The 11,721-nt window shown below is 37.5% G+C and overlaps 1 protein-coding gene across 4 annotated transcripts in view; it reads right to left on the reverse strand.

Annotated features, from left to right (window-relative positions):
• Window positions 1-10,128, reverse strand: part of LOC139965639 (uncharacterized) — a 104,243-nt gene extending 94,115 nt beyond the window's left edge. For all 4 annotated transcript variants that reach the window (XM_071968229.1, XM_071968230.1, XM_071968231.1 and 1 more), the window contains exon 1: window positions 9,975-10,128. In XM_071968229.1, the coding sequence (XP_071824330.1) occupies window positions 9,975-10,062 (88 nt within the window). In that variant the 5' untranslated portion in view covers window positions 10,063-10,128. The remainder of the gene's footprint in view (window positions 1-9,974) is intronic.
• Window positions 10,129-11,721: the final 1,593 nt, after the last annotated feature.

The raw sequence follows: 11,721 nt of genomic DNA on the forward strand, positions 1-11,721 counted from the left end.
AATTTATTCATCAACTCATTGGTGATCCCGTACAGAAGGCCATTGCCATAATCCAGGCGAGATATTACAAGTGCCTGCGTGATCGATCATGTCGCACTTTTGCTGAGCTGCCTTCGGGCTAAGGCAATATTTCTGAGATGAAAATAGCCCGACTTGACGACAGAGTAGACATACGGCTTCATAGACAGCTGAGGATCAAACAGGACACCGAGGTTACGTACAGGGGCTCCGGAGATTTTAACATCAACCCCAGCTACTGTGATTGAATCAATGTTCACTAGTTTGAGACGTTGGGGCGTACCAAATAGCATTATTTCAGTTTTCGATGGATTTCCTTTCAGGAAGTTGTCAGTGAGCCAATGGGGCCAAAGCCATTAATGGTCATCACTTTACCTGGAATTTGAACATTGCCACTTAGGCTCATTTTACCCATGGTTATGAGAACAACTAACCAAAGTTCTGTAATCATAAAAAAAAATTACGATAACTCGCATAAAAATGGAATGCGGTCATTCCAAAATGCAGGTAGCACACTCCTGATGTGGTGGGACGGAATTTCAGAAAAATGAGGTAATTACATATGGGAACAAAGTTGAATTTTTCTGTTTTGACAGTATAAATGGTCTTTAATGAGGATACTTTATGCACTATAAAATGTATCAATAGTAGTTCTTGAATGAAGAAAAAAATAAAACGAAAGTGTTCAATTCCGTCCCACCACATTTTTGAACATATTTTTTTAATTTCCAAGGGGGGAAAAAATGATAATTTTTTTTAAACACTCCAAACTATCAACTATGTATGTAACTGACACCTCTGAGTGGAGAAAAAATAAATATTTTATCCTGGATAGACAGGGGGGCAGTCCAACATTTTCGTGGTGGGACGGAAACAAGTTGTGGTGGGACGGAATTTTAAATGGAAGGCATCTTCAAACAGCATGTCTGGTCCAAAATTCACCTCTGTCACTTAAGATTACAAACTTATTCAGACTCCTTGAACACCCAACCTTATAACAATGTGATTAATTGATGATACTTCAAAACTTTATGTATCTGGATATTCCATACATACTGTACACATCACATCTGTTTTGAACCTCATGTGTCAAAACAACACATTTTTGGGTAAATTGAGAATGGGTTTTATCATGCATAAAATCCCATCACTATAGATCTAAATAGTCCTAGTTGTTCACCCTAGGTTTCTTTCTTGGCCCTTTTGGCTTTCCTAAACTATCCATTGTAGAACATGTGTTTTTGAATTGATATCATCTGCGCACAATGATCCACGTGCACTAGAAATTGACTTTAAAGTCACATACTGAAGCATACAAGATAGAAGAGCTAGATTGCAAGAATAAAGGTAAGAATTCATTGCTTCTCAATATTAATTACTATATTAATTTACCTCCAGTTCATGGTTATAAGCAATTCAGACAATTTGATAGTGATAATTATGATTTAGCCTAAGCTGCTGCCTAACAGACTATGTTATATTGGAAAGGTTTAAAACAAAACTTATAATATAATGAGAGGTAGAAATGTGTAGCCTACAGTACTAATGCTAGGAAGCAAACCTGTTAAATGAAATATTACATATTTTGCTGGAGTTGTCTAGCCTAGCAAATTTATGTTTTAGCCTAAGCTGTTGCCTAACAGAATATGGTATGATGCCTAAGCTGTTGCTATCTACCATACTAAGTTGGATTTTGAAACTTGTAGCCTACGATGCAAAATAAGTGAACCAAAACACCATGTAGGCTAGTTGAAATATATTGTGCAGGAAGTGTATAGTGTCTATGCCTAGCAATTATTCAGCCTGTTCATAACTGCACATTATGAGGCCAACTCTCATGTCATATTGCATTTGTAATACAATTCACAGGATAGTGAAGCCAACTAATTCTTTCTTTCTATTCACATGTTGGCATATGGGGGAAGACCACTATTGCTTCCTGGTCCCCCAACTTCTTAAATAATTAAGCCAGAAATGTGTGTGGCTATACCCCCCACCCCCAGTCCCCTTTTCATGCATCCTGCTGGTAAGAATGTCCTTTTATCTCTCTTTGCAAAACAGATCAATATGGAAAATCCTGAGCCTCAAAATGTGTCTGCTAACAGATACATACGTTATAGGTAGAAAAAGAAGGAGAGAATGGGGTGCTGACTGCTGAGGTATTTCCAGAATGGGAGTGGAGTAGGAGAAAAGGCAATTAAAGGGCCAACCAGAATGCAAATAATCGAGCAGCGAACAAAGCATCCATTACAAATGTTTCAAATAAGTTTCCAACTGAATAAGTCCAAGATCTCATCGAGCATATTTAATATTTCACTCTGGAGAGCATAAATTTCATTGTTGCTTATGAACTTCTTGTGAGAGAAAACATAATTGTTTATTGTTTTCGTACCTAATCAACAGCCTTTACATTGGAAAAAAATTCCGTCCCACCACATTCCGTCCCACCACATGGACACACTTTCGGTAAAATTAACACAATTCTTATGCGTGAAGTATAATTTCTGCCATTGTTTCCCTAATGATAGAAGAATAGTTCACCTCCATTTCAGTGTTAATAATTACTATGATATTGTACTACTTTTGATAATAATTACAAAAAGGTTACATGTACATGATTTCATGAGATTTATCATTCCGTCCCACCACGTCAATATATTTGTGTTACCATGGCAACATCTTCAAATTTGTGTCTGTTTTTTTTGTGTCTGGTTGCAGTCTGTGACTGACCTGTTTGTGTGGATATCCTGATTCCTTCATATATGCTACATATAAAGTGGTAATATTCAAAAGGTCTATCAAATTCCGTCCCACCACAATTACGGTAATTTTGGCTTTGGCCCAATGCTGAATTTCATTTAAGCAGCATTCCAACTGGAATGATGCATTCTTGATGCACCTGTGCTGGATCTTTGATCTCTCTAATAACCGTATATAATTGAGTGTCATCAGCAAAACTATGGCGGTGTATTGAGTGAGAATCAATCAGTTCGCCAAGAGGAAGCACATAGGTTAAGAACAGCAAAGGCCCGAGTACAGACCCTTGGGGAATGCCATACTTCAGAACGCAATGCTTAAAATGCTTGTCCAAAGCATTCTTAAACCCATTCACAGTACTTGCAAGTACAACTTTCTCAGGCAAACCGTTCCACTCATTCACAACCCTATTAGAAAAAAAAAGTTATGCTGAATATTAACCCTACTTTGTAAGTTCTGGAGTTTAAGACAATGACCTCTGGTACAACAACTATTAGCAAACATGAAAAAGTCGGTAAAGGATAAATTGTCAAAACCATGTACACAATCTTGAAAACCTGAATCAGGTCACCACGTAACCTCCAGTGTGGTGAGATTCAACAGTTGTAACCGCCTATAATAAGGAACACCCTTTAAGGAACTAATCATCCTAGTAGCCCAGCTCCTCTGGACCTTCTTGAGTACTTCCTTATCCTTAGCAAAAGATGGTTTCTGCCAGCCTGAACAGCATACTCCAGGTGAGGCTTAACCAACTAATTATAAAGCCTAACAATTATGCCCTCTTTCAGAAAACTGCAAATTCCTCTTGATCATACTTGAACCCCTATTAATATTACCTCTTCTAGCAGCTTTGAGACAATGTTTAGAAGTTGCAGAGATGGGTCAATGTAGATACCAAGGCCTCTTTCAACAAAGACCTCCTGCAACTTGATCTTCACCATTAAGAGTGTAGGTTTACTTTTGGTTACTAACTACCAATATGTTTCTCCTTGCATTTGTCAATATTAAAAGCATATGCCATCCATTAGTCCAGGGAAAAAACCTTATTGATATCCATTTGAAATTTCTCAGAATCGCTTTTGGAAGAGACCTCAGAATACAGTTTGGTGTCATCAGAAAATTTCTTGGCTGCATGTACACAAAATATATCTTTGTCAATTTCAACAAACAACAAGGGATCCAAAACAGACCCTTGTGGAACCCCACAAGTAACGTTTTGCCAAGAAGAAGCAGTCTTTAATTACCATCCTCTGTTTCCTATTACCAAGACAGTAAATTCCCATTGACACCCATACCCTTCAGCCTAAATAAAAGACGCTGGTTGGTAACTTTATCAAAGGTCATCTGGAAATCCATCTACAGACTTCTGCCTACTGGCTCAGACAATTCACACACACACAAACAAAATTAGATGTTATTTGTTAAGTGTAAACCAAGAAACTGTTCAACACTTACTTCTGACTCAACGATCATGTATGACACATGAAATCCAACCTCAGGTGAACAATTTCTCCGAAAAAAATGAACGGATATATGTGAAACAACATTAATGTTGCATGCAAGCAGTTGTATTCGTGGCCTGCGTTAAGTATACATGCTTTCACATCTTACTTTCAATACATCGAAGGCTACAATTCGCTATCAACGCAGCTGTATTATTATCATAGCAAAGTGAACTGAAATGTTTTCAGACGATTTATTCAATGGCGCAATTTGTTTAGCCGAGGTGGCATGTTTCCATTTCAATCCGCAATCAATCGATAGGAATAGCTCAAGAAATAAGCTGAACCTTTGGCATGTCTTCATTATAATGTAATATGTTATCTTTATAGACGTTTTGTCACTTTGAAGTCACATTATTATCATGTTAATATGCAAATTGGGTCGTCATCGTCGCCGTTGTCACCGTCATCACCGTGCTCACCGTAATCATCGTCATCATCGTCATATCATCGTTATATCATCGTCGTCGTCATCATCACCATCAACATCATCATCATCATCATCATCATCATCATCATCATCATCATCATCATCATCATCATCATCATCATCATCATCATCATCATCATCATCATCATCATCATCATCATCATCATCATCATCATCATCATCATCATCATCATCTGCTACCACCTCCATCACCATCGTCGCCTTCATCATCAACATCCTCCTCATCAACATCATCCTCTTTACCACTTTCACCCTCCTCATCATCATCATCTGCTTCTACCAGCGCCATTTTCTCCAACACCATCACTACCATCATCATCATCATTCTCATCATCACAAGTTTCATCAACATCATCATAATCACCATCCTCATCATCATCTTCGCCTGCCTTCACCACCACCATCATCAACATCCTACTCCTCATCATCATCATCCCCACCATTGTTATATCATCCACATCTTAATCATCTACTCATCATCATCGTCTGCTTTCACCACCACCACCATCATCATTTTTATCATCAACATCCTCCTCTTTATTATCATCAACACCACTATCCTTCTACTCACTGTCACCATCATCATCATTATCCTTTTCTTCATCATCGCCATCTCCTTCACATCATTACCATCGTCATCATCATGATCATTAGCTACCAACTCCACCTCCACCACTATCATTGCCATCACCATCCTCCTCGTCATCATCCTCATTATAACTGCCATCTTCCTCATCACCATAATCATAATGTGCTTTTACCAGAACCATTATCATCAACACCATCATCATCATCCTCATCATCACCATCGGCGTCCTCCCTCATCATCTGCTACCACCGCCATCATCATAATTTTCACCATCTTCCTCATCATCACCATCCTCATCATCATCATCACCGTCCTCAGCCTCATCATCCCCATCATTGTTATCATCCACCTCTTTATCATCATCTGCTACCACCACCATTATCACATCACCATCGCCATCATCACCATCATCATGAACATTCTCCTCATCATCATCATGATTATCACCAGCATCCTTCTACTCATCATCGTCGCCATCATGATCACTATCATCCACCTAATCCTCCTCCTCATCATCATCACCATCTCCTCCTCCTATTCATTATCATAATCATCATCATCTGCTACCACCTTCACGACACATCATCGTCATCACCATCCTCCTGCTCGTTATCATCATCATCCTCAATATTACTATTATTCTTATCTTATCATCGTCACCATCGTCATCACTATCATCCTCAGACTCCTCCTCATCCTCATCTTCACCCTCAATTCCTCCTCATTATCATCAACATCATCATCTGCTACCACCTCCAAAACCATGATCGTCGTCCTCCTCTTCATTACTATCATCATCATCCTCATTATGACCATCATCCTCATCATCATGACCATCATCATCCTACTCCTCCTCATCACCATGCCCATCTCCTCCTCGTTATTATCATCATTATCTGCTACCACCTCCACCACCATCATTATCATGAACACCATCCTCCCGATCATCACCACTATGCTCCTCATCATAATCATCATCCTCATCACCATTAGCATCACCGTTTCACCAACATTATCAGCTGCCTCTACGAGCACCACTATGATCAACACCACCATTACCACCACCATCATCATCCTCATCAAAATTATCATCATAATCATCATCATTATCACCATGCTCCTCATCATCATAACCGTCTGCTTTCACCACCACCATCATCATCTTCCTCATTATCATCATCATCACCATCACCATCCTCGTCCTCTTCATCATCATCTGCTACCACGAACATCTTCATCATTAACACCACCATCACCACCACCATCATCATCCTCATCATCATCATCATCATCATCATCATCATCATCATCATCATCGTCGTCGTCGTCGTCGTCGTCGTCGTCGTCGTCGTCGTCGTCGTCGTCGTCGTCGTCGTCGTCGTCGTCATCATCATCACCTTCTCCTCCTCCTAATTATCATCATCTACATCTGCTACCACCTCCACCACCATCATCATCATCACCCTCCATTCTCATCAACACCATTAATACACTATAGTAAGGTAACAGGCATGCATTCAAATTGTTCATATCATATAGTGTACGGTATAAATCAACAATCAAAACCAAAGTGATAAGGAACGGAATATCATTCAAGTTACTATGGAAACTGTGATGGTATGACAGATCCCCTGTTTGGATCTGTTAGTATATATCTTTAATTATAGATGTAGATCCAGACCCTATTGTAGGGTCTCTAGAAACCCAGGGTCTCTAGATCCAGACAGAGCCAGGATTTAGAAGGTGGATAGCGCCACCACTATTGCTTGCTGAACGATCTCCAAGACGGAATACAATATAGTTGACTGTATTCATAGGCGTAGGAGCCTAATTTGATTTTTTTTTGGGGGGGGGGGGGGGAGCTGTAAGACTGTTCAACATGTTAAAATGCGTATCATATAGACATTCATCGGTTATTACATCACATGCCAATAACATACAATCATTTTCCGTGTTATTACCTTTCCATATTGGTTAGAATTTTGGGGGAAGTCGTTACAATAATAATGATAATAATATAAGTTTAACCATTGAAAAACACATTGCAAATTATTATTCTTTCAGTAGGTGCCCGACAAATTCTCAGCATATTGCCCGAATTTTCACAACAAATTTTGGTTCGGGGGATACAGCCCCCAGCCCCCCCCCCCCCCCCTCCCGCCTCCTACGCCTATGACTGTATTTGATTGGAAATGTATTCCTTGCCTTTGTGTACTTGCTTCCTAATAAATAGACTGGTCAGAACCAATGTATACGTGACAGACAGGCACAGAAATGTTAGATTGTGAATACCGCCCCCTATTTTGTATCAAGTTTAATATGCTGATGGGATTTGGGGAATTTCAACCTCTGGTAAAAGCTGAATCCCATTGTATTCTTACTACTGCGCATGTGCTAAACAAATCGTAAACCTTTATCTTTAACTATCTTGCCGTATCCTGCTCTTCTAGGGGTAGATTTTCATGAAGATGATCACCTGGTAACTTTCTGTGTATTCAGGAAGACTCGATTATCTAGTTTTAAGGAGTTTGAAGAGGGGAGTTTGTTCAGGGAACAAACAGATCCACAATAAGAACACAGCACCACAGATGGCGTATTAGACCATTCTTTGCATTTCACCTGTTACACATACTGTTAATGAAAATATATAGAAGACTATAACAAAAGACATGCTGATAATATTTGGTTACATCAGACGCAGTAGTGGTTTGATCGCCTAAAGAGCAAGCAAAGGCAGACTGGTATAGGTAGTATTATCGTTGGAACAATACAATCTTTCGTCGAGCTCAAAAACACAAAGCAAAGTTAAACAACTAAAAAACCGAAGTAAAGGACATTCTGGTAGCCGAAATTATAACACTTATGTGGAAAAGAGAAATATCCCGTACTGTTTGTTGAAAATCCCATCTCAATATATAGCGTGTCTTTTTTTAATCTCCCATGCACTAATTGACAATTTCCTGGAAACTTGATAATTTGGAGTATTTGGTTCGCCCCCAAGTTCTCTGTTTTTTAGAATACAACTCAAATGCTACTGTGTTGTAGAAATGTTATTATCCTACGTTTGAGTATATGTGATTTAAATATTATACAGTAAAAACAAGCATTTTTCGGACTGCAAATATCATCACTTTGAACATTGAGCTGCGATCACCGCAAGTCACATGTATAGTTTGAGTTATTTGGCACGAACTGCACTCTCCGGTTGTTATACAATCACCTAATAGCCAAATTAATTACCAGCAAGCACCGACAGTCGTCTAGCTGACAAGGAAACACGTATTTGCATACTGCCAAGGACATAGCTCTAAATTTGCAACAATGATATCTTGGTGATTTGGAGGGTAGGTTGTAGGGATTAATACCATCCTCTTTTTCCAACCCTCCACAAAAAAAATGAATTGTAGTGAATATTAAACACAACCTCATGTGTGGGCCCTAATTCACGTCTACTTATTCTTATGGTTGAGGACCCCATGCATGCAACCATCAAGGGATACACCCCTATTTATTTATTTATTTTTTAATTCAGGGTGCACTTCTGCAGGTGACCACTATACATTTTAGCTATTTGTTTTTATAAACATTTTTCGATTAGCTAATTTTCGATACAGAAACTAAATATTGTACATATGTACCAAAAGAAATGTACAATTAGATAACCGACCATTGCAGATGCAATGTCGGTCTAACTGTATACTTTCTGTGATTTTGATTGTAAACATAAAATTATGATTAGTTAGTAGCTTATACAATGGTCAATCATCGTGAAATGCTAGGTTAAAGTCCTACATAACATAGCGACACTGTGAATAATCTCCTATAGTCTATACCCTGCTATGCCTTCGTACAGAAGCACATCGCAACAACATCGTATATATATATATATATATATATATATATATATATATATATATATATATATATATATATATATATATATATATATATATATATATATATATATATATATATATATATATATATATATATATATATATATATATATATATATATATATGCATGTTCATAGATTGAAATTATCTCAAGTACAAATCATAATTTACAGTTTTATGAAAAGTTCCACTTTCAAGTATTCTATGTCATCGTCATCGAGTGATAAAAGAATATTTACCAGTGATTGCACCAACATGAGCATGAAAAAAAGTATACTTGGCTTCTAAGCATTGGTTATTAACAATGCACGAAGCACTTGAGATATACGCGAGTACATCTGATGGGAAATCAAGACTTTTGTGTAATTTTATGTATTGAAGGTAAGTTATAGTTGCTTTCTTAAAATAACTTTACGCAGTAGTTTTACTATTGATAAGATACTATGGAAGTTTTTTTTTAAAACTTTTCCTATTGCATTCTTACGTTAATTTCAATGATGAGTGGACTTAATGTCCTGTGTGTTCGAGACTAGGAAGTCGGCCACTTGCGCTTGATTATCGTCCGAACTACGAGTGAATATAGTATCTCAAAAATGAAAGCGGTATTACCTTATCATAAATATAAAACATATCAAAATAGGTAAAGTTATGCCAAAATTCATCTCTTAGATTAAACTCAAACAATAGTTAAAGAGGCTTCTTGCAGATCTATCCGTCAAATGTAGAGTCTTTTTTAAAAGTAAAGTATTAAACTTACTCACCTTGAGCATTGACTCCGTCGAACTGGAGCATGCAAATTGCTAAAGCACTCACCAATCTCGAAACGGCAGGACATAACTTTGCCATCATGCAGCTGGTCGTATGTTTGCGGTTTCGTGCATAAAGTTGTTCTTATATTGCACAAAAATGTGTTATTTATAAATCTTTGAAAGAAAATGGTTGATTAAAATATGAAAAGGTCAACTGAAAAGGTGAATGCTAGTCACGTGGTCTATGTACATGGAATTCACTGTTAATTTTGTATTATTGCTGAATACCACGATGCATATTCATGAGCTTCAATACTAGCGATGCAATCGAGCGTGACAGCTGCTGTATTTAACTGGTGATCGAATCTTTACGAATTAAGTTGCCGTGGAGACTGAGGCGTGATAGATTATATTCTAAACCATATTTTATATTAAATTTTGCCATTTGTCCCTGTCTTATCACCTTCGCACCGCTACCTCCACCCCTTCCCCACCCAACTCCACCAATACAAAAAGGAACGAGACATTCAGGCTTTCGTTGTTCTGTTGTTCTGTTACATAAACAAAATTTAAAAAGTGGCTATTCTTACGACTAGTCATAAGAATAATTTATAAATACGCATGCGCAGTTGCTTTAACATGGCTATTTTACGACTAGGAGTACTATTTTTACGACTAGGAGTAACAATAATTTCCGGTTAGGGTTAGGGTTAAGGTTAGGGTTAGGTTAGTGTTTAGGGTTAGGTTAAGGGTTACCCCTACTACATGTGCAGTTGCTTTATTTACTTTACTGCGCTTGAATTCGCCGAAGTCGTAAGAATTGTTTATAAATAATTGTTACGACTAGTCATAAGAATAGCCACGGCCAAAAAAAAAAACCCATCTTGATGAATATGGATCTGTAGTTTTGCAGGTTGCAGAGTGCAAGTTTACTTGCTAAACATGAAGGCTGTCTATTAGCAGATTCCACAGTATATGTAATAATAACCAAAAATGTTACATTGTCGAAAGCTAGAGTTGGATTTACTTGAAAATACATACATTTGACTTCCTCAATAGATTCGCTCAATAAACTAATATCATGATTATATGTGTATATTCTCCGTAAATTCGGATTACTCGGCATTGCAAAATAGTTACAATTAGTAACTGTCTATATGCTGTCTACTGTCTATATGATAACTTCTTTCTGTCCCGACTGTGTGCACAGTACGATGATACATGCATATAGAAATATTCATCTTTCATATGAACAGGTTCGAATTCTTTCAAAGAAAAGTCATAACAATAAATGCTACAAACTGTTTATCTCTTGATCTTTATGGTATCTCCGGTCTTCGAGCGAGTGGCGCTCTTTACAAACCACTATATGAACATAAACTTGGAATATATTTTCCATTCAGTGTTTTCACATTGTCTGAAAACCTCGACAAGATATATACAAATGGATGGTTAGGCAAGCATGCGTGACGGTCATAATTATGAGCATATATAGGCCTACGTGTACAAAATGAATGCGCGTTCATTTTCAAAAACAACAAAAAAAATACACTAATTTTTAAGTCTGACAATGATTTTATTAATATTTAGAATATTTTAAATAGTAAAGTAGGCCTATATACCAACTCTGATACCACAATTTTACATTAAGTCGTTTGATTTGGGTCATTATTTACGCATGTATGAATAGACAGTTAGCAGTTTAGCGAATAAGTGTGTTGTTTTCAAGCGACTCAAGCATTTTTTTCTTCAGTAGCAA

Source organism: Apostichopus japonicus, chromosome 3, assembly GCF_037975245.1.
Source record: "Apostichopus japonicus isolate 1M-3 chromosome 3, ASM3797524v1, whole genome shotgun sequence".
Classification (NCBI taxonomy): domain Eukaryota; kingdom Metazoa; phylum Echinodermata; class Holothuroidea; order Aspidochirotida; family Stichopodidae; genus Apostichopus; species Apostichopus japonicus.